This window comes from Narcine bancroftii, chromosome 6 (assembly GCF_036971445.1).
Source record: "Narcine bancroftii isolate sNarBan1 chromosome 6, sNarBan1.hap1, whole genome shotgun sequence".
Taxonomy (NCBI): Eukaryota; Metazoa; Chordata; class Chondrichthyes; order Torpediniformes; family Narcinidae; genus Narcine; species Narcine bancroftii.
The window spans coordinates 232,226,148-232,249,628 of record NC_091474.1 but is presented as its reverse complement, the minus strand read 5'-3'; the positions used below and the strand labels follow the sequence as shown (position 1 = coordinate 232,249,628).

General features: G+C 42.1%; 1 protein-coding gene across 1 annotated transcript in view; it reads left to right on the top strand.

The window, feature by feature from the left end:
• The window catches only part of anapc1 (anaphase promoting complex subunit 1), a 273,616-nt gene extending 250,621 nt beyond the window's left edge, over positions 1-22,995 (top strand). The window contains exons 42-48 of the mRNA XM_069887679.1: positions 1,059-1,126; positions 1,234-1,372; positions 1,529-1,615; positions 4,302-4,397; positions 8,026-8,221; positions 20,142-20,276; positions 22,672-22,995. Of these exons, the coding sequence (XP_069743780.1) occupies positions 1,059-1,126; positions 1,234-1,372; positions 1,529-1,615; positions 4,302-4,397; positions 8,026-8,221; positions 20,142-20,276; positions 22,672-22,787 (837 nt within the window). The 3' untranslated portion in view covers positions 22,788-22,995. The remainder of the gene's footprint in view (positions 1-1,058; positions 1,127-1,233; positions 1,373-1,528; positions 1,616-4,301; positions 4,398-8,025; positions 8,222-20,141; positions 20,277-22,671) is intronic.
• Positions 22,996-23,481: the final 486 nt, after the last annotated feature.

The following is a 23,481-nucleotide window of genomic DNA, read 5'->3' as shown; positions in this document are numbered from 1 at the left end:
GAAAACAGAGAGTAGTAGTGGAAATAAAATATTCTGTCTAGAGGTTGGTGACTCGTGGAGTACCGCAGTGATCTGTTCTGGGACCCCTGCTCTTTGTGATATTTATAAATGACCTGGATAAAGAGGCAGAAGGATGGATCAGTAAGTTTGAAGATGATATGAAGGTTGGAGGAGTTGTGGATGGAGCTGAAGGTTGTTGAGAGTTACATGAGGATGTAGACAGGGTGCAGAGTTGGGTGGAAAAGTGGCAAATGGAGTTCAATCTGGATAAGTGTAAGGTGATACATTTTGGAAAGGCAAACCAGAAGGGTCATGATAGGTTACTTAAGAGTGTGGATGAACAGAGGGACCTTGAGGTTCAAATCCATACATCCCTCAAGGTTGTCACACAAAATGATAGGATAGTTAAAAAGGCCTATGGGATGCTGGGATTCATTAATGGGGGGGAATGAGTTGAAGATCGAGAGGTCATGTCTACAAATCTCTGGTGAGACTACACTGAGAGTATTGTGCTCAGTTCTGGTCACCTCATTACAGGAAGGATGTGGAAGCTATGGAGAGGGTAGAAGAATTTACCAGGATGTTGCCTGAATTGAGAAATACGCCTTATGAGGCAAGGTTAGCGGAGCTGGGACTTTTCTCTTTAGAGGGTAGAAGGATAAGAGGAGACTTATAGAGATCTACAAGATTATGAGAGGCATAGATAGGGTGGACAGCTAGTGCCTGTTTCCCAGGGCAGGAATAGCAAACACCAGAGGACATATGCACAAAGTGAAGGGAGAGAAGTTTAGGGGAGACATCAGGGGTACGTCTTTTTATGCAGAGAGTTGTGGGTGCCTGGAATGCCTTGCTGGGGATGGTGATGAAGGCTGAAACATTAAGGGCATTTAAGAGACTCTTAGACAGGTATGTGGATGGAAGAAATATAGAGGGTTAAGAGGTAGGGAGGGTTTAGTAATTTTTTTTAAGGAATTCATGGGTTAGCACAATATTGAGGGTTGAATAGCCTGTACTGTGCTGCAGTGTTCTACAGATAACAACTGGCTTATTCTTTCCAGATCAAAGTGAAAGGTCCCAAGTATTGGGAGATTATGATGGATCTGTCCAAAGGAGCTCAAAGTTTGCAGTGAGTATACAAATAACAGCATTCCGTTCATCTGAAAAGTGTACGAGGAATATTTGAGAGTTAGATTTTGCTGCTGCTGGGTAATTTGCTTTTGGACTTGCTTTTAGATCAATCCTGTCAAAAGATGGTTTTCTTTATATCAAGCTGCGAGCTGGACATCTCTCCTACACAGAAGATCCAAAAGGGTTTCGCAGTCTTTTGGCTCAAACGTTCACTCATAGAAACCCTGAGTTCCTTTCTATTAAGGTAAAACCAATGGACTGTTTCTAGGAACTACTCCAACGTGTCGGAAATAGCTTGTGCCTCGGCTAATAAAATTCATTAGAAATAAAATCGTGCAGGTCTTTTTTTTACTGCTGTGAAATAGCTGGATGTTAAAATGATGCCGTGCTTTCTTTACAGCCAGAAGCCGTTTCAGCTTTTACCTCTGACCCAGCTCTGCTGTCATTTGCAGAGTACTTCTGCAAGCATTCAAAGAAAGATGGGGAGGTAAGGGTTGCTTGCTTATCAGAGAATCTTAACTATACAAGATTATAATCTTATTCAATCTCTCATTAATCTCAAATGCTGAGTTGTGCTGTAATTGATGGAGAGTCCATTCAACTCTTGTTTCAGTTCTTGCTTTCTGCTGTTTGGGCAAATGCTGCAGTGTGATTAGTTACGGCCAGTGAACCACTTGGTCTGCTGTTGAATTGCCATAGCATGAGGAATAGAACGTGATTCCACTCATACGATGGTTTAGCTGGAATCATAATAACATAAGAAAATTGGTGCAGGAGAAGCCATTCAATCATTCAAGCCCGCTCTACCATTCAGTTTGATTATGGCTGATCCTATGATTTCAATACCTGTTCTTTCTTTCGCCCTTTGAGTCAATAGGCCTGCATCCAACTCCCTTTTGAATCTATCAAAGTCTGTCGTAAGGGAGTTTTACAATTTTCTAAGTGAAGAAATTTCTCCTCATTTCAATCCTAAATAGTTTATCCCTCATCTTTAGTCTGTGACACCCCACCCCCTTATTCAGGACTCCTCCAACGTCGGGAACAATTTTCCTTCGAAATTTCAATGAGTATAAATCTGGTTTATTCAGTCCTGTCATCCCTTAAATCAGTCTGGTTAAACTTTGCTGCACTCCTTCAAGAGCAAGAAAGTCCTTCCTCAGGTTAGGAGACGCAAACTGTACACAATACTCAAGGTGTGGGCTCATTAAGGTCCTATGCAACTGCAGTAAGGCCTCGAGATGCGTAGGAGGCTGCAGATGCTGGAATCTGAACCCTTGAAACGTCGACCATTCTTTTTCTCTCACACAATGACTGAACCACCATAACACACAGGTCTCATACACCTCCCATTTTTCCACCATTCATGTAATAATCTGCCATCCTATTATGGCCACCAAAGCTGATAACCTCACTTTTGTTTTGGTGATTCTATTTTTTTAATATTTTATTTAATATAAAACCACTTAACAAACATATCATAATATTTCAGAATTAATCCAAACACATGTGGTGTTTTATATTAAAAAAATAAAGTTAAAAAAAATACAAAAGAAAGAAAAAACCTCCTGAATGCCCCCCAACTCCCTACAAACTAAAGAAAAAGAAAAAGGGACAAGAAAACCACAACGGGAGCACTTCACTTTCCAATACTTTTAAACATAATCATAGAGACCCATAAGAGAAAGGGTATGTTCGAGATTCATTTAAATTGTAATAACAACCGTTTGTAAATATGAGCTCCACATTTCACCCCAAAAAATGATATTTATCTCTTAAATTATAAGTAATTTTCTCAAGTGGAATACAACTCTGAACTTCTGCATACCATCTGTATTGCCAAATCAATAACTGACTTCCAAGTTATAACAATACATTTTCCAGCTATTACCAAAGTAATTTTGATACATATTCAATTTTAGCTTAGGTTTAGTCCCTCTAACATCTCCCAGTAAAAATAACATTTGATCCTGTGGGAATCTTACTCCAGTTATTTCTTTGAATAAATTACCCCCAAATCAAGCCAAAAAAGGTTTAATTGTTGAATACAAAAAAAATTACCAACTTGTTTTGGTGACTCTCATAAGAAACTGCCAGTTATTTGCCATGGTGCTTTTTGTTTATCTGAATATAAAGAAAAATTGGAATCAAGTCTGACCACCTGTGGGAGGGACTGAAGAAATATTTCTGGTGCAGGTGGCTATACAGCTGGGACACTTGCTTTTGTTCCCCTGAATATCATCAAGTAATCATAATCCTCAGTCCTTAGAGATTGTGTAATATTGTTTAAATTTAGACATACAGCCTGTGTCGCCCAAATACACCGTACATTTTTGAATGGTGGGAGGTACCTGGAGCATCCGGAAGAAAGCCAAGCGGTCACGGGGAGAATGCTCAAGCCCCTTACAGATAGCGCTGGATTCAAACCCAGGTTGCTGGCCCTATAATAGTGTTGTACTAACCGCTACACTCACCAAACTGCCCTAACTGCTGAGAAAGGTGGGGCTAAAGAAGTGGCCAGGCACAGCTATAACTTAGCAGCATGGAAGCCTTCTGGGTCTCTGATTTAATTCTCCGTTACTTCTGTTTTTCAACGAAGAAACCAGAAATTGTTTGTAGGACGCTGCTTGCATTCTGTTGTGAATCGGTAAGGATGTTACGAATTCCCTATGATTTCCACCCTCCGGTTTTCAGGTGAAGTTGGAAGCTTGAAGACGTTTGAAGTTAGGGACATTCACTGCCTTACATTTGTGCCCCTCCCCCCACCCAACCTCAGTCCTGAAGAAAGCTCAGGCTATTGCCTTGCCAATTTGAAACAAATTGGACCAAGTTTCAATGTTAAAAATGTAAAAGGTTCAAGCTTAAAATCTGGAGCATTTTGCCAAACTTTCAGGCCAGTTCAGATTTTTAATGTCTTCTGGAGAAGTTGGGTGGAAGGGTCTGTCTCTACCATATGACTAAATTAGTTCTGACATATGCTTAATGTCACTTTTGAAAGAGGCGATATACATAATCCATGTTTCATTTATGTATAAGGAATTGCTGGATATATTTGCTTGTTTTTTTTACCCCCTCCATAAATCTTCGTCCGCGAAGCCAAGCCAAAGAAGAGATAATGTACCTTTTGTGATTGTTTATAATATTGTTTTATCAATAAATTCATTGTTTTCCAACAGAAGCTGGTTGTGCTGGATTTGCTTTCATCTATCCTATATGAATGTGTTACTCAAGAGAAGCCCGAAATGTTGCCCACATATGTGGCCATTGACCAGGTAAATAGTTATCTTGTGGAATTCTCAGTGCAGTCGAAGAAATCTCATTTCCAACCATAGAACTTAATGACATTCAATTCATCATGTCTGTTGGCTCCTTTTGGAGAAATATCTATCACTATTTTTGCAGCTCCACTCTCTTTCCCTGTCATCCTGTAACTTCATCCAATATTCTTTTAAAAGTTTATTGCCGCAGACGATTACCTCACTGGAACATTTCGTATTCTTACTCTTTATGGAAAGATGTTTCTCCTGGCCTCTCTGTCCCTGGATTTAATTTGATAAGCTCTTGTCCCTCTCCCCATGTAGAAGAAATGTGATCATTTCACCACACCTTTAAATCCTGCATTAAACCTCTCCTTGGCCTCCTCTGGTCCAGCAGAGAATCACCACAGAACATTCCTAGTCTTATTCTTCCGACATTATTGAATACGGGCTCTATTTATGGGTTGAAAATTATTCCATGAATGGAGGTACTCAAAACTATGTGGCACTAAAACTATGTGTCCTGTAAAAGAGGACGCTGCTGGAACAAAAGCTCACACTGATATGTTTGTCACAACATCTTGTTCTGTGCTGGTCCCATCCCTGTTGGTAAATACTTTGGCAGTGTCAGACACTGTGTATTGCACGGGAGATACTCATGGAAGAGTCGGCATCTCCTCTTTATTCAAGACGTTCCATTGGATAATATTCCATTCTAATTTTACATGTGGCTTGCATTTTCTAGAAACTGACTTGAGCCTTGGTCTATGTTTATTGACAAGCCTCATCACCTTCCACTTACTTTTCCACCATGGTATGTAGCACCCCTCTTCCTTTTATTAAGATGCACATGAGACTGACGGCAGGAGGAGGAGGCAGCAGGAACTCCATTGTTCTGGAGCTCAGCTTTTTGTCTCTCAGGGAGAGTTGATAGAAGTTTTCCAAATTACACGAGGCATCAGGAGAAAGTCATAATCTTTTCCCCAGGATAGAACTGTCAAAATCGAGAGAACGTGTATTTAAAATGGTGGTGGGGAAGGGGAGGCATTTTCAAAGACACATATAACCATATAACCACTTACAGTACAGAACACTTATCTGTATTAAATTCTGACGAATTATATGTATTAAATTCATCAGCCATTTCTCAGCCCACAGCCTTCCTAAATCACCTTTTAATCTACGGTAATCTTCCTCACTGTCCACAACACCACCAATCTTTGTATCATCTTCAAACTTGCTTATCCAATTGTCCAGCCCTACTTCCAGATCGTTAATATATATAACAAACAATAGTGGACCCAGGACCGATCCCTGAGGAACTCCACTAGTCACCGGCCTCCAATTGGACAAACAATTTTCCACCACTACTCTCTGACACCTCCCATCCAACCATTGCTGAATCCATTGCACTACCTCCTTACTTATATCTAATTTCACTACTTCCTTATTTATACCTAATGCCTCCACCTTTTTTCCTAACCTCCTGTGGGGAACTTTGTCAAAAGCTTTACTAAAGTCTAAATAGACAACATCCACAGCTTTCCCTTCATCAACCTTTTTTGTAACCCCCTCGAAAACTCAAACAGGTTTGTCAAGCATGATCTACCCCTGACAAAACCATGCTGATTACTCCCTATCAATCCCTGTACCTCCAAATATTTGTAAATACCATCCCTCAGAACACTTTCCATCAACTTACCCACCACAGACGTCAGACTCACGGGCCTATAATTCCCAGGTTTACATTTGAACCCTTTCTTAAACAGCGGAACCACATGCGCCACCCTCCAATCCTTTGGCACTACTCCCGTGAACAGTGACATCCTAAATATCTCTGTTAATGGCCCCACTATCTGTCCACAAGCCTCCCTGAATGTCCTTGGGAATATTTTGTAGGGCAAGCTTTCTACGCAGAGTGGCGGATGCCTGGAATGAGCTGGCAGGAGTTGTGATGGAAGTAAATATGGTGGTAGCGTTTTTGAGTCTTCAGATAAACACTTGAATGTGCAGGGATTTGAGGGACATATATCTCATTCAAGCAGCAGAGTTTTAGTTTAATTTGGTATCATGTCATGGGAGTAAGGGTCTTGTACTTGCGCTGGAACGCAGCAGCGCGAGACTGTTTGGTTTCTTGTTCCTTCCTGCTATTCAAAAGTGGAAAGATCATCTGCAAAATGCCTATTTTGTTCCCTGTATCTGTCTATGACACTGCAAAGTATGATTACTGCAAGAGAGCTGCAGTTTAACAGATAAATTGTTGGACTAGTTACTCAAAGGTCTTTGTTGATGAGTTTAAATCCCACCATAGAACACTACAGCACAGGAACGGGCCCCTTCGGCCCTTCTTGTCTTTTCCGAACCTTTTTTTTCCTTGTCCCACTGACCTGCTTCCAGACCATGAGAACTGATGAATTTTTAACAGTTGTCAGGTTCACTGATGAAGGAAATTTCAATCTTTATCTGGTTTGCTGTATATCTGGTGCCTTCTGAAATGGCCCAATACCTTTTCCAAATGGTTGTGTGGCACCTAGGAGCCCTAATAATAGGAAGATAGGCATCAAAGGGGAAGTGCTCAGCTGGTTTGAATCATTCTTCAGACAAAGCAAAATGGTTGCGGTTGTTAGAGAACATTGCTGCAGGATATCTTTGCAGCTGTCTCTGTAAAGGTTAAAACCTTGAGTTTTTGATTCTTAGTTAATTTTGTGCCTCTCTTTAAGAAAAGAACTGTTTATAGTGTTACCAGAGGGACTATATCATAAGATCTTGCATCTCATTCTTCGACGAACTATGAAGAGGGTGTGAGCTCGAGATAATTTTCTTTGAATTCGTCTTATTTCTTCTTTTATATCTCTTTAAAGTTGAATAGCGTTATATCTTTAAATACAGTAAATGCTTTGTTTATTCATCGTTACAAAAATCTTAATGCAAAGTTGTGCAAAATGTTTCACCATTTTATCAACGAATTAAAGCTACTTAAAGCTGCATCTACAAAGTTTGGCTTATTGGATTAATAAGATAGTAATTCGGGATATCATCCCCACGTTTCTCTGAAGATGACACGTTTTGAAATTGGGAAATACTAGAATCTGGAGAGTGTCATCTATAGTCTCCAGGACCCAACAATCCTCAGATGCTTCATTTATGATCTTTTTTTTTTTTTTTTTAATTTTTTATTTTTCACACCATAAGTCACAATAGCCATGATATACACTTTTTCTTTTCCACACATTTACAGTATCTATGATCTTCCTGATGATTGACTTGATACAGACATCACGAGGAGGGCAAGTTCGGTTATTTAAGAGGACCTTTAAAAAAATTAAAGTAAATAATAAAAATAAAATTTAAAAAAATATATGACCTTCCTTCCGTCAGAAATGGCCAGAAAGTGCAGAGTCCTCTCTTGGAAGTTACCCCAGAGGTTTTCTGTTTCCACCCGCAAAACGTGAACAGAATATTGTGGGACTACCCCAGCGTGCGTCCAAATCAGAAGATGAATCCAAGTGAAAGAAATGCTTTTCATTGACTTCACTATATTTTCTGAAATGGGACCTTCAGAATAAAGTAATTTTGCATTATATTACCACTTAAATGGGAAGAGTGAAAAGTGATTTAATGTGCTTACCCCTCTTCTCTTCAGGCTGTCAGGAGATTAGAACGGAAAGAAATGTCGGAAACCTTTGAGTTATGGCAGATAAAACTAGTGCAGCAGTTCTATAACTCCATTTCACTCCAGAATAACTTGAAGAACAGCAGCACTGGACTTCTTATCAACCCCGAGTTTCTCCTTGCTATGAAGAGTTCGTTAGATAGCACCCTGGATCAATGGCTCCATGGTATGTATATAGAGTGGCATTCCTGATATTTTGGGTAGGAATGTGCAGTTTTAAAGTTGATGTCATATGATCTGCTTTGATTTAAAATTCAAAAAAAAGACAATGTGCCTGTGAGACAATGGTGAAAGGAAGTTGGATAACTTGGCAATTTGAGATCTGTGGGCAGACTGTTAAAAGACTTGGTTATTTTAGAAGAGGTCTGTCTGTGGGCTTCTGAACTATTCTGGCGTGGTCCAATGCAAGCTTGCGGAGCATGGCTTCGTCATCTGTTTGAACGTGCTGCATCCTCCTGAATTTGACTTTGAATTCGCTGACTGTTGCCAATGTACCAAGGTGCAGTGAGAAGGTGTGTTTTGCAAGCAGTCCCGTTTGACTTCCCATGCATTGTGCAGCAAGTAAGATGCAGTACAGAAGTGCAGAACAACAGAAATAAATCAGTTAGTACAGAGCAAATGCAACATAATTTTATTTTATTACGAGTTTCATTCAGGGGTCTAATAAAGGCAGGAAAGAAACAGTTCTTGAATCTGGTGGTGCATTATCTCACACTCATGAATCTTCTTCCCTGATGGGAGAAATGTGGTGAAGAGATTGTGGCTGGCGTAAGATTACACTTTTCATATGAAGTAAGCGACCAGGCTTTCAACAATTTCTGGTAGGTCGCTTTCTCTGCTTTCAGAATTGACCATCAATAGCATTTTTTATCTACTGACACTGCTTGATTTTCTGGGCCTTTCTCCCAATGCTAATCTGCATTTCACAATTTATGCACCCTTTGTTTTCTGCCTTTCTAACTTCTCTCATTCACCTATCAACCAGACGGTCTCATCACAGCAAACCCCCCACCACCTTCACCATTTCAAGCGATCGTCGCTCTATCCTTTCTATGCCTCCTGTATCTTTTAAATTTAAGTTTTTTAAATTTAGGCATGCTGCCTGATAACAGGCCCTTTCGACCCACGAGCCCGTGCCGCCCAATTCACCTACAACCCCAAGTACATTTTGAATGGTGGGACAAAACCAGAGCTCCCGGGGAAAACCCATGCAATCCTCTTTGCAATTTCAAATGACTTTCTATTTATTTTATAGTTCTGACAAAGAGTTTTTGTCCTGAAGTATTAGTTCTGTGGCTCTTTTCACAGATGCTGCCGGTCCTGCTGAGCATTTTTGCCATTCTCTACTTTTTAGTTCAGCCTTAGAATAGAGCTGTATTAGTTGTTTTTGAGCAAGATGTAAAGAACATTATTGCATCTCATACTCCTGGGTCGCTGTGATGTGGAGAACAAGTTCAGAGGGTCAAAGAAGTGGCATCTGAACACATTTCAATAAAAAACAAGGATCTTTATGTATACATGGGGCAAGTCGCAAGTGATCACACACTCAGACGTAGACACTACTCACAATTCATGCTCATTGGATACAGGTTAATCACTGATAATCGCATCTCCTGGTAGTGAAACGGGGGTTAAACAAACAGTACCCAGCACCCACGAGCATGGTATCCACCCTAGCTAGCTACAGGATGTTATCACGCTGATACAAGAATAGGGCACAACAGTCCTTATTAGGTACAAATAGCCACCCACCATGTACTGGCACACACCTTACAATTGACTCTCCAGCGTCGCCAAGGCTTACAACCTGGAGTGGAGCTAGGTTTCGTTCTCAGGGGAAAAAGAGCGAGAGTTGCTCCATTACGTGGGCTTTATACTGCAGCCGGCTGAAGGGGCTGGCTCAGGTATGCCCAAGTGAAGCAAGGTATTCAAGAGAGTCAATCGTCAGGTGTACCCTCACCTGTGGGTGGGGTAACCTTGAGTGACATGGGGAAATTACTTTCGACCTGGTCAGATGATCTTCCAGGAGCAAGCAAATGGATTATCCTTTATTTGGAGCAGTTTCCTATCGGATAATCCTCCAGATAACAGTCGCCAGGGAAACAATCTTGTTCCTAACCATTATCTCATAGTCCTTGCCACATAGGTGACTCCAGTCGTCAGCAATCCAATAGCTTCCGAGTAACTAGGCACAATCAAGAAGAGGACTCCCTTAGATAAGACATTGAAGCATGACTGTGCACTTGCCAGGTAGTCAACAATTACGGAAGATATTCATCAATGCAATTCAGAAGGCATTTCACAAGAAATCCTTTAGTCTCTGTTACTGCAGTTGACTTTAGTGACACCTGTGTTCGATTTCATTCACTCAACTCATAAGGTAGAGGACAACAATGGCAAGAGAAAGTCAAAATTTAATACACACCACTCAAATAGGGGGAGACAACAAAATAAAGCCTCATTCTGTTGGCTTCCCATGACTAAATTTCCATTTTTGTTTGGCAGAAATCAAACAGGAATTCTAAATATGATCAGATCGCCATTTTCCAAGGGTGTCATTTCAAAAAGTCAATTTATGTGTTTACTAACTAATATGAAAATTCCAAGTAAATCCCAAATTTTTGCATTGAGCCTGTGACTGAGTCAACAAATAAAGAAGCCACGTCAAAAATAAGTAACTTTTCACTGGATCAAATTGAGTTGCTAATATGCAGTTCTATTTTCACATGTTTTCTTCGTGCCAAAAACTCAAATTCTCTATTTTCTGACACTTTGCTCAGAATTTTTTTTTGGTTTGAGGAAACAAAGCTCAGTTCATAACCCGCAAAACTAAAATGTTCCTTCCTGTGTGCTTATTATTTTTAGCTAGCTTTTTTTTTAGTTTAAAATTCAAATGATTTTGAAATTCAGTTGTGGAGGATGAGCTTAAAAGTATCTTGGTCACAGTCTTCCATTTCAATGCAATTGAACGTGAAGATGATGTTTCCAGCAGTGGGAGAGTCTCGGACCAGAGGGCACAGCCTCAGAATAAAAGGATATCTCTTTTGAACAGAGATGAGGAAGCATTTCTTCAACCAGAGGGTTGTGAATCTGTGAAATTCTTTGCCACAGATAACTGTAGAGGCTGCTATTGGATTTATTTAAAATGGAGGTTGATTCACAAGTGTGTCCTCCAGTCTGAAAAACTGCCCTCTACAGCCAATTTCTAACTCCTGTCACCCAATTTCAGTATCTAATTCACTTCCAAGCCTCTGTCCCCAAACCTTCCACACCAATCTACTGTGTTGGACCTTATCATTTTCTTTCTTTGACTTGGCTTCGTAGACGAAGATTTATGGAGGGGTAATGTCCACGTCAGCTGCAGGCTCGTTTGTGGCTGACAAGTCCGATGTGGGACAGGCAGACACGGTTGCAGGGGAAAATTGGTTGGTTGAGGTTGGGTGGGGTGTTGGGTTTTTCCTCCTTTGTCTTTTGTCAGTGAGGTGGGCTCTGCGGTCTCCTTCAAAGGAGGTTGCTGCCCGCCGAACTGTGAGGTGCCAAGATGCACGGTTTGAGGCGATTTCAGCCCACTGGCGGTGGTCAATGTGGCAGGCACCAAGAAATTTCTTTAGGCATTCCTTGTACTTCTTCTTTGGTGCACCTCTGTCACAGTGGCCAGTGGAGAGCTTGCCATATAACACGATCTTGGGATGGTGATGGTCCTCCATTCTGGAGACGCAGCGCAGTTGGATCTTCAGCAGCGTGAATTCGATGCTGTCGGCCTCTGCCATCTCGAGTACTTCGATGTTGGGGATGAAGTCGCTCCAATGAATGTTGAGGATGGAGCGGAGACAACGCTGGTGGAAGCGTTCTAGGAGCCGTAGGTGATGCCGGTAGAGGACCCATGATTCGGAGCCGAACAGAAGTGTGGGTATGACAACGGCTCTGTATACGCTAATCCTTTACTAAAAATAATCTAAATAATATCATCCAAAATAATGTCATCATCGATTCTTTTTATTGCCTCTTCAAAAATTTCTATCAAGTTTATGAGACCTGATTTCCCATGCACAAATCCATGTTGGCTCTCCTTAAATTTCCCCTGGCCTTCCAAATCTTGATAGAATCCTGCAATTTCCGTACCACTGACATCAGACAAACAGCTCTGAGGTGATCCTAGCTGTCCTCAGCCCTTTTTCAAATAATGGCATCCATCACATTTGCCATCCTCCAATCCACCTTGATAATGATCTAAGACTATTAACACCATTCACCTCTAGTCTGTCAGTAGTTACCATGCCACGCCTCCTACTCTTGCTTCACAGTAACCACATTGACAAGATTTTTTCTTATTTCCTCTGGCTTTACACATGATCCTTGAGGGGGCGACCTATTCTTTCCTTTATTACCTTTGTGTCTCATTATAGATAAACTATTTTTGGATTACACCAGCCATTCTCAACGGGGACCCTACCCTGTCTTAAGTAAAAGCCGTGTTTTCTTTTTACCTCACGTAATATAATTTTTTTTATGCAGACAGTCAGAGAGAACTATGGAAGAAACCAAAACTTGACTGCTTCACACAGAAGGGGGCCCATAAACTTTGAGCAGAGTCATGAGGGTGGGGGGGGGGCAATAGCTGAAAAATGGTTGAGAATGGCTGCCTGACACTGTCTGCCAAAGCCATTCCAAAACCTCTTTATTTCAATCTTCATTATCCTCTAACATTGCAACCACTGCCTGCCACCTCCCTTTCCACTGTTTCTATCACACCTGTGTCTATCATACCCAGGAATATTGAGTTCTGGACCTCCTCAACTACGTCTCCATATTGGTTATAGTGTCCTACCGTTCTGTACCTATCCATTCCCTAAGGTCATTTGCTTTAAATTAAATACAACAAAGTTTGCCTGTCTTACCTCGACACTTGTTCTTTATTTATTTATTTTTTTTTAGACATACAGCGCGGTATCAGGCCATGTCAGCCCACAAGCCTGAGCTGCCCAATTGACCGACAACCGGACAGTGAAGGGAAACCAGAGCTCCCGGAGAAAGCCCATGCAGACATGGGGAGAACGTACAAACTCCTTACAGACAGCGCAGGATTCAAACCCCAGTCCTGATCGCTGTAACAGCGTTGCGCTAACCTCTACCCTATCCATGCCGCCTTTCTCCATCCTGTTCTGCTTCAATGCACTTCAAGCCTTCCTTCTTAACCTCTTCAATCCCCAACTCTCTATCTTGGGTCCCAGCTGCCTGTCAGACAAGTTTTAAGCCAACTGGGTGAATCAAGCAAATCTCCCCGCTAGAATATTGGTCTCACTTTGGTTCAGGTGTAACGAATATCTATGGCACATGCCACCTCTGCCCAAGAAAAGATCCCAATTTTTAAAAAAAATCTGAAATCCTCCATCCCTTACGAACTGCTCTGCCACGTGCTCATGTGCTCTCTCCTCCAATTTCTACCCTTACTGGTGCACGACACCAGTAGTATTCCAAAGCTTACCATCTTGAAGCTCCTTTTTAACTTGCTTTCTAACTCCCTGTATTTGTTATGTGGGACCTTCTCCTATCCTTTACAAATGCTGTGGGCTCGATTTGACACAAGCTTGACCCAGGGTCCTGGGAGGCAACACACCTATAAATCCCTCTCAGACTATTGTATGCCCTATTACTACCAGTCTCTCTTCCCTTCTGAGCCTCAGAGCCAGACTCTGGCAGATACATGGTCGCTGCGGCTTCCTCCTTGCAGGGAAGGTTCACCAGACTGATCCCTGGAATGAAGGGACTGATGGATGAAGAAAGGTTGAGCAAGCTGGACCTAAATATGTATAAATAGTGAAGCTGCACAGATCCAGACCCTTGTGCTGCCCCATTACACCCATGCGACTAATTAACCGACTAACCCCCATACATCTTTGGTACATGGGAAGACACTGGAGTACCCGGTGGGGGAAACCCACACGGTCATGGGGAGAAAGTGCAAGCTCCAGAACTCAATAATCATGATTCCTTTAGGGCCATTGCAGCACAGAACAAAAGGTGATCATATTGAAATGGATAAGAGTTTGAGGGATACTTTCAAGATGCATACTGAGTGTGTGCTACATAATTTGGGAATAAGGATTACCCATTTTGAAGGGAGGTGAGTCGGAGAAGTTTCTTGCAGAGCGTTGTGACTTTGGAATTCTCTATCTCAGGGAACCAAGATCAAAATTCAATTTATTGTCATTAGAATAAAAGAGTGTCCAATTACACCATCGGCAGAAATTGCCTGAAGTACCTCCTACAGTCAGAGAAAGAGAGTTCCTTCCCCCACCCCTCCCCCGCCCCCAACCAAGTCACCATGTTCATAGATTCGCCTCCAGCACTTCCACAGTCCGAAATGTTGGCAACCCGAGCTCCAGATCCGAACTCTGGTACAGTGAGGGACCCTTCGCCGCCCCTTTGCATCTCGGTTCCAATACTTGGTACCCCCTTCGTCAGTTTCGAGCCGGTCTCCTGCAGCCCGCAGCCTGGCGCGAGTCTCCTGTCAGCAGTCTCCAGCGGCCCAAAGCTTCCTTACCTTGAGTCGGCAGCGGCCTGCCACATGCATTGGTCTTTCAGCCACAGAGCCCCCCTCACTGGTCCGCCGCCATGGTCACTGCCCCTTGATGCCCTGCTCTCGTCCTCTGCTCCCTTGGAGTCTGCAACCCCTTGTGGCTGCCTGCTGATCAGAGGTGTCGTCATCTTCAGCGCAGACCTGTGGTCAGTGAATCTTAAGTAAAACTACCATTGGCTCCTTTACCAGGCTGTTCAAAGCCTCTGTGGAGCTGATGGCAGTTGACTGGGCGGTTGGACCCCTCCGCGAGAGCACTGTATCTCTGCTCCTCGCTTCCCACCAGCGGCAGTGCTGCCGTTACAGCGGATCCGGCAGCACTGCCATTTTTGCAGTAGATGTATCGAACATTTGCAGCACAGAAACAGGCCACTCGGCTCCTCTAGTCTGTGCTGACCATTTTTTAACTAGTCCCACTGACCTGCATCCAGCCCATAGCCCTACATACTCCTCCCATCCATGTACCTGTCCAAATTCTTCTTAAATTTAAAAATTGAGCCCGCACTTACCACTTCGGCTGGAAGATTGTTCCACGCCTCTAAGGAAGATGTCAACAAACAGTTAAACCACAAGGCGCTCAAGAAGCATGGGAAGAAAGCAGGAAAGATGATAATGAGTTTATTGTGTATTGTACAATGGATAATGTGACAGCACTGCTCCCTACCTTGTCAGAGGACACACCAGCTGCCAATCAAGGTTTGGTTCCCCCCCCCCCCCCCCCCCCCCCCACCCCACCCCACAATAGATGTATGCTCTGAAATACTTGCTGAACAGATCAGTGTGAATTCCCATGCATATCTTTGGCTTGGCTTCGCGGACGAAGATTTATGGAGGGGGTAAAAAGTCCACGTACATTATACAAGATAATAGACCAGCTATTATCATGTTTAGTACTGTTAAGAGTGGCAAAATAGTGTTGAGGCCCAGATTGGATCATATTGGAGTCATAGTGTTTTACAGGCATAGAAACGGACCCACGACGTCCACGCTGATCTTTCTCCCCATCAACATTCAACCCATTGGATTGCTCTGTCTTGCCTATTGATCGATGGAGCCAGATCAAGTTAGATTAATTAGATCAAGTTTCTAATTAAAATATTTCTGTTCCACTCTCCCGCATTGTGTTAAAATTAAGCTTCCTTCTTTTCCCACAACCTGCTGGTGCAGTGGCAGGAATCCGAGCATGTTTTGCATTATGTTGCCAACTTCAGACTTCAAGTTGTCAGGGAATAATTTCATCAACTGGATGAAATACATTTTCACTTTTCGTCAAGAATAATGGTTTAAAATATATATTTCCCAGAACCATAAGGTGCAATTACACTGGACAACAGTTTTTTTTTTCAAAAGGATGGCTTCATGAAAAAAAAATTGGGTTTATGATAGACAACTTCAAGCTGAACACAAAGATAATTTCAGATTTGCTGTATCACGTAGGGAGTTAAAGAAATATGAAATTGATTTTTGAGAGAAACATTAAATTGACTTTTATTGAATTTAGCATCTTTAATCGCAAAATGATGTTGACAGATTACGTTAGTTCAACTGTCCTTAAAATGGTTTTGCTTCTGACTTTTGTTTGTACTCAGAATCTGATGCCTCTCATGTCACTGTCCAACCATAGTTAGCTAGCATTGATGGATTCCAGTTGCCCTGGTTACCACTCTTCCATGGTTGCAATGTCCTGGTGAAACCTTTCATCACGTTTGTCACTGAGTAGCCGGGAAGACGTCCAAGTGCGAATGCAGGAAATGAATTTTCAATGACATGCTGCACTTTGTGGATTTGGACGCTTGAAGCACGTTGTCAATCAGCTGGACGTAGTTTGGTGCTCTGTAGTTGCCAAGAAAATTCTCAACAACATTCTTAAATGCCCTCCATGCTATTTAGGCCAAAGAGAACATTTGCATAGCACCTGCCCAGGCATGCTTGGACTGACCAAAACAGCTTGCTTTGTGGGCAGTAGGCTAAAAATATGACAGGAAATCACAAAAATAGATGATAGCTTTAAAAAAATGGTATGTGACAGGAAAATTTTAAGGTGATTTTCATGAGAAGAAGATGGAGGGTTATGGGCATTGTGCAGGGAGGTGGGACTAGAAAGGAGTGTTTGGTTCAGTGCGGACTAGAAGGCCCTAATGACCTGTTTCCGTGCTGTAATTGTTATGTTATATGTTATGTTATATGTTATATGATAAGAAGCCCAAAATCCATAAAATACACCCAGAAGTGTTCAGGAAGCAAAATCTTTCTTTAGTGTTATTAGTGTTTGGTAGCTTTTGTAATAAATTAATTTGGTTTGTTTAACTATTTTAATAGTTTTTAGTCATGTGTCCCTAACCAAGTTGGAATTATGCATGATTTTGCAATGAATTGGAACATGCCTTCTCAAGGCAGAAGCAATGACCTCATCAAGTATCACAGACTCTCCCCTCAGCAGCACTTCCTGTCGTTCATCAGTCACTCTGCTCCCTGTCGCAGGAAACAGACCATATGCTAACTCACCACCACTTGGTTCTAGTTTCGTTCTTTTGACTTGTAAGTCTGGTGTTGTCAATTGACATGGTGCAGAAAGGAAAGATGAATGAAAAATAATATTCTGATACAGAGGCATCAGGTTTGACCCTTGATCACAACCAATGGAAACCAAATCCATGGCCAAGGACTTGTAAATCTTCTGATGCTCAATGCAACCCCAGCATCACCATTCGGCAGCCCTTCCTGGCCAAATGCATTTAAATTGAGGGGATTAGCTTATGAGAAGAGACTTCTGGGACTGTACTCACTAGAATTTAGAAAAATGCGAGGGGATCTTGGAGAAATGTATACCATTACGAAAGACATAAGTAGGATGTTTACGTTGGTGGGCGACACTAGAACTAGGGGATATAGCCTCAAGATTCAGTGTAGTGAATTTAGGACAGAGATGGAGGAACTGCTTTTCCCAGAGGCTGATGAATCTGTGGAATTCACTGCCCATTGAAGCAGTGGAGGCAACCTCAGTAAATATATTTAAGGCAAGGTTGGATAGATTTTTACTTAAGGGATATGGGAGAAAAGGCAGGGAGGTGGAGACGAGCCTATCATCAATTCAGCCGTGATCTCATTGAATAGCGGAGCAGGCATGACAGGCCGGAATGCTGTCCCTCCAGCATTTCTGCGCTTTCTCTACAATCGCTGCGTCTGCAGACTTTCGTGGTTCACTCCCCTATGATCCAGACTGGATAAGGACAGCAGACTTCATCCCCTGAAGAATATTACTGATCGAGAACACATTTGAGTCACAATCCAAAATGAAAACTTGTTGTGGAGGATGTTTGGAAAAAATGTGTGATGTGTGAAAACAATTATGGTGATCAATAACATTAAATTGCCTTGTTAGAAGGAAGAGAGAGTCTTGTTGATTTCCAGAGTGCCCATCGGTTGAGTTAATTCGTAGAACCAGATGAATCATTATCTCCACAACTCTGAACATTTTTTCTCTTACTTTAATATTTGTTATTTTTTATACTCTGGGCTATCATGTGTTGATTACACTTAGTTTGTTAGTAGCTTTACATCAGTGGAAAGCTGCAGCATGTAAGACTTTCATTATATTTGTACTTGTGTATATAGTAAACCGTTCATCAGTTAGAACACAGAACATCAGAGCACAATACAGGCCTTTCGGCCCACAATGTTGTGTTAATCAAGTGGTTTTCAAACTGCCCCCCTAAACTTGCATTCCACTTTAAGTAATCCCTATGCCATAGTGCTCTGTGATTATTTTAAGGGATTGCTTATAGTGGGATGTGAGTGGGGACAAAAAGTTGAGAACCACTGCTCTAGACCCAATTGTTACTGAAATATTTTGCTTGAGAAAAATTGCCATTGGCCCATTTCCTTTGGAGCTCTGAAACCATGCACATAACGAGTCAATGAGGGATGATTAAAACAGTGGTTTTCAAATGCTTTCTTTCTACTCCCATATCACCTTAATCACAGAACACTTATGCTTAAGATGAAATGTGAGTGTAAGGGGGGGGGTAGTTTGAAGGGCACTGCGCTAACCTACTCAACAATGTCAACTTTCCCTCCCTCACACCCATAACCCTCTATTTTGTTTGCCTGTACCACATGCCTGTCTGAGAGGCTTTTAAATGCCCACATTGTACCAGCCTCCACCACCCCGGCAATGTATTCCAGGCACTCACTATTCTGTGTAAAAAAAAACTTGCTACTGTTGCTTGGGGAACAGGTGTTGGCTCCCATCAGTGCCTCGATGCTTATCATAATCTTGTAGACCTCTGTTAAATCATCCCTCATTCTTCTGTACTCTGAAGAGAAAAGCCCTGGCTGTGTTTACCTTGCCTCATAAGACTTATTTTCCAATCTCCTCTGCGTCTTCTCCAAAGCTCCCACATCCTTGCTGTAATGAGGTGACCAGAACTGAACACGATAGCTCTTCAATTTGAAAGTATAGTTCTCTGGCAGGAATTAGCAGCAGGTTAAAAAAAAAAGAAAGTCCTTTAAAGAGCTTCGGAAGAAGGATTAAGTAATGACCAAAAATTATGGATAAAGCTGGCACCAGAATAGATTGTTCAGAGAACTGACAATTGTTTCCCAAGTACTCAATTGGTGAAATAATGTTGATCAGGGAAAAGAAACCTGCTACTTTCTGCCAAACGTACCCTGCACGTGTCTGCACTGCCTTGTTCATTCTTTCTTTGCTGGTGGTCACTTTAAGGGAGGGTATCTACATCCAGATGTGCTGCTGCACATTTGGACTGATGATTAATTTCTCCCTCACACCAAGGTAGTGTAGCAACCTGATTAATTTGTCTAGAATGTGCCCCAAGAATAAATTGCTCCATTGCCTCGTAGAGTGGTACAGTGAGAGATCAGCAAATTCAAAGTGGAGTGGAATGTTAGAGTTCATTAGTGGAGTTATTGTGTCTCAGAACCCAACTGCACTGGGTGGGTCACGTCTCCAGAATGGAGGACCATCGCCTTCCCAAGATCGTGTTCTATGGTGAGCTTTCCACTGGCCACCGAGACAGAGGTGCACCAAAGAAGAGGTACAAGAACTGCTTAAAGAAATCTCTTGGTGCCTGCCACATTGACCACCACCAGTGGACTGATATCGCCTCAAACCGTACATCTTGGCGCCTCACAGTTCGGCGGGCAGCAACCTCCTTTGAAGAAGACCACAGAGCCCACCTCACTGACAAAAGACAAAGGAGGAAAAGCCCAACACCCAACCCCAACCCACCAATTTTCCCTTGCAACCGCTGCAACCGTGCCTGCCTGTCCCGCATCGGACTTGTCAGTCACCAACGAGCCTGCAGCAGTCGTGGACATAACCCTTCATAAATCTTCGTCCACGAAGCCAAGCCAACGAAAGAAAGAAAAGAAGAAGAACTGTTTTGGTAAATAGAGATTCAAGGTATTGGTTACAGAATGTTGCTTGGAATGAAAATAATCTGGGTATCTTTCTATTTTTTTTTCCTTTCCAAACTACTGTTTTTAGCATCGGGAGATGTGCTGTTACATTCCTACCTAAGCAGTCAGCCGGTAGAGGAATCGCAAATTGCCATGCTGGCTTGTTTTTTGGTTTATCATTCAGTGCCAACACGCCAGCAAATCACAGCCATGGGAATTGAAGGTAAGGTCAAAGCTTAAATAACTTGAATAGGTTCATGCGTAAAGGAGTTGGATTAATACTTGAAGGGGGACTGTCTTTGGGAAAAGAGGGAGTAAATTAATATTTTGGACAACAATATTTTTCAAAAGGTTTGCTTTGTGAAAACAAATTGGGGAATTATGATGGACAACTTCAAGGTGAACTCAGAATTTCAGATTTCAGGGTGGCCAGGTTGGCATACCGGTTAGCACAACGTCTTTACAGCACCAGCGATTGGGGCCGGACCAGGGTTCCAGTCCTGCGTGTCTGTAAGGAGTTTGTACGTTCTACCCAAGTCTGTGGTTTCTTCCCACCATTCAAAAAAGTGTATTTTGATGTGGTGTAAATTGCATGGCATGGACTCGTGGGCCAAACTGGCCTGTTATCATGCTCTATATCTAAATTTTTTTAATTTTAAATTTGCTATATCAAATTGATGTACACAGAGCACCAATGGCATAGGAAGTTGGAGAAACCTTAAATTAACTTTTATTGAATTTGCCATGTTTAATCACATAATAATGCTGACACATTGGATTAGTTCAACAGACCGAAAAATGTTTTGCCACTGATTTTTGTTGGTACTCAGCATCTGATGCCTCTCATGTCAGTGTCCAACAATAGTCGGCCAAAATTGATGGATTCCACTTGCCCTGATACCATATTTCCATGGTTGCAATGTCCTGGTGAAACCTTTCACCATGTTCGTCACTGACTGCACTGAGATTAGCCGGGAAGACGTCCAAGTGCGAAGGCAGAAAATTAATTTTCAAGGACAAGTTGCATTTCATGGTTTTCTACGCTCGAAGTAGACTTAAAATATGACAGGAAAACACAAAAACCAGTAATATCTAATAAATGGGATTTGATTGGAAACTTTTACAGTGACTTTTGAAATCAGCATCCCAGACTCCATAAAATACACCCAAAGGTGTTCAGAAAGCAAAATCTTCTGTGTCCAGTGTACTCTAGCAGGGGAACTATCTTCTCCTGGTTGACGCCTTGATTCCAGGTATCTTTGCAGTTGTAAAATCCATAAAGAGAAATTAAAGAACAATTTGGAAATTATGAAATGAGACATAAAACTGCAAATTTAAAAAAAATAGGACTGGAATTCAGTTTTGGATCTCAAAGGAGATGTACATTTTTATTGTTAAAATCCGTCAGAGTTTAGAGGGACGACCTTCAGAACAAACTGTTTCCAGAGCCAGGTGGCCGATAATCGTGGGCCCAGATTTGGGCCCAGATCAATGGAAAAAAAAAGTGATGAGGATTTGGAACGGACTGTCTGACCGTGTCAATGAAATGAGGGGAGGGGAATACTACTGGAATATGGGGGCGCAAGACCATCCAGGTTTCCCTTTGGAGACTCGTTGACGCTCATTTGTGGTGTGTAATTTTTGATTTTAGGAAATCTTTTTTTGATAGATGTGTGAGATTGACAAGAAAGCTCTTCCACTGAATGCTAATATTCATTTTCATGGCACTGCACATTTATTCCAGTAGCTAGCATTCATTTGGAGAGGGATAGCATATAAAAGTAGAGATATAATGTGGAGGCATTGGTCACATGGAGGATTGTCCTTCTCTATGCTTGGAGGATCATGAATAGTTTTGGGCTCCTTATCTAAGGAAGGATGTGTTGACATTAGAGGGGGTCTAGAGGAGGTTCACTAGAAGGATCCCTGGCCTGAAATGGTTATCATCTGAAGAGCATTTGACGGCTCTGGGACTGTACTGTTTAGAAGAATGAGGAGGGGGGGAATCTCATTCAAACTTATCAAGTACTGAAAGACCTAGATAGAGCGGACATGGAGAGGATTTTTCCCAAAAGTGGAGGAGTCTGGGACCAGAAGTGAAGAGGAGTGCCTTTACCCAGAAGGCGATTAATCTACAGAATTCATTGTTGTGGACAGCTATGGAGGCCAAGTCAGTGGGAATATTTAAGACAGGGGTAGATAGATTCTTCATTAGGAAGGAAATCAAGGGTTATGGGGAGAAGGTTAGTAAATCAGCCATGATGAAATGCTGGGGCTGACTCGATGGGCCAAATGGCCAAATTCAACTCCTACGCCTTGTGCTCCTATGGTCTACACATTGTACTCAAGCAGCAAGTCTGGTATGAGACTCATGAACTTACTCTTTTACAGTGGTGACTGAGGAAATATTGAGAACGGGGGGGGGGAGGAAATCCCTGCTCTTTTCCAAATATCCTGGAGAATCTTTTAGATTCAAAGGATTGAGTTTTGGTTAAAGATGTCATCAGTCCATACACTTTCCACTGTTCATTTGCAAATCATACTGGCATTCTTTTACAACGACTTGAAACTATTGCGTGTATTTTAACCCACACTGCATTTTCTGTTTCATTCTTCAGGGACAACCAGCTTTTCAGAACTCCTGCTGAAATTTGGCCAGCGACGCTTACCTGTGCAAGCGTTGTTGAGGCTAGCTCCAGTGATTCTCGGTAATCCCCAGGCCATGTTGGTTTGATGTCCCCTGACCCTTACTAACAGCTTTGGAGCCAGTAGGTCCATCCGTCGAACTTCGGCCGTCCGGTTATGGAGTTGAATGTTCTTGAACTAGAGCCTGTTAGCCACCAATGTTAAATCCTACCGTGTGTTACCGTGTCATGTCATAGGTGTGTGCTTGTTGACCAAATGTGGATTTAATCTGTGAATAAAGACGTCTACTTTTGCAATGGCTTGTGACACTTTCCTTTATTGCAATGTTTGCTTAATGAGGCTGCGGTAAGATCTGATTAACACAAAACTTAGCTGGTCCCTTGAGGCAGACCATAAACCCCACCTTCCTACAATCGGCCATCCAAGGAAGCTCCTTGAAAAAGCAAAATACAGAAGTAGTTTAGGTGAGTGTGCTTGGAGAGTAGGTTGGCAGGAGTTCCAGAAATGATCTTTGCAGTTGCCGAAAAGAATCAAAGTACAGTATAGATGTTCCTCTGCTAACGATGGTCCGACTTAGGATTGTTCTAAGTTGTGATAGTACGACAGTGATAAGCATTCTAATGGAAATACCTCTTGTAGTCACTTGGTCCTGTCGTTTCACAACCCGCCGCACGGTGGTGTTGGTGTGACTGTCATTACTGGTTATCTCACAACAGCTGATGGATGCTTTGGCTGGCGCTACATTTCATGATTAAAAATAAAAAAAACACTTTGGTGTGGAA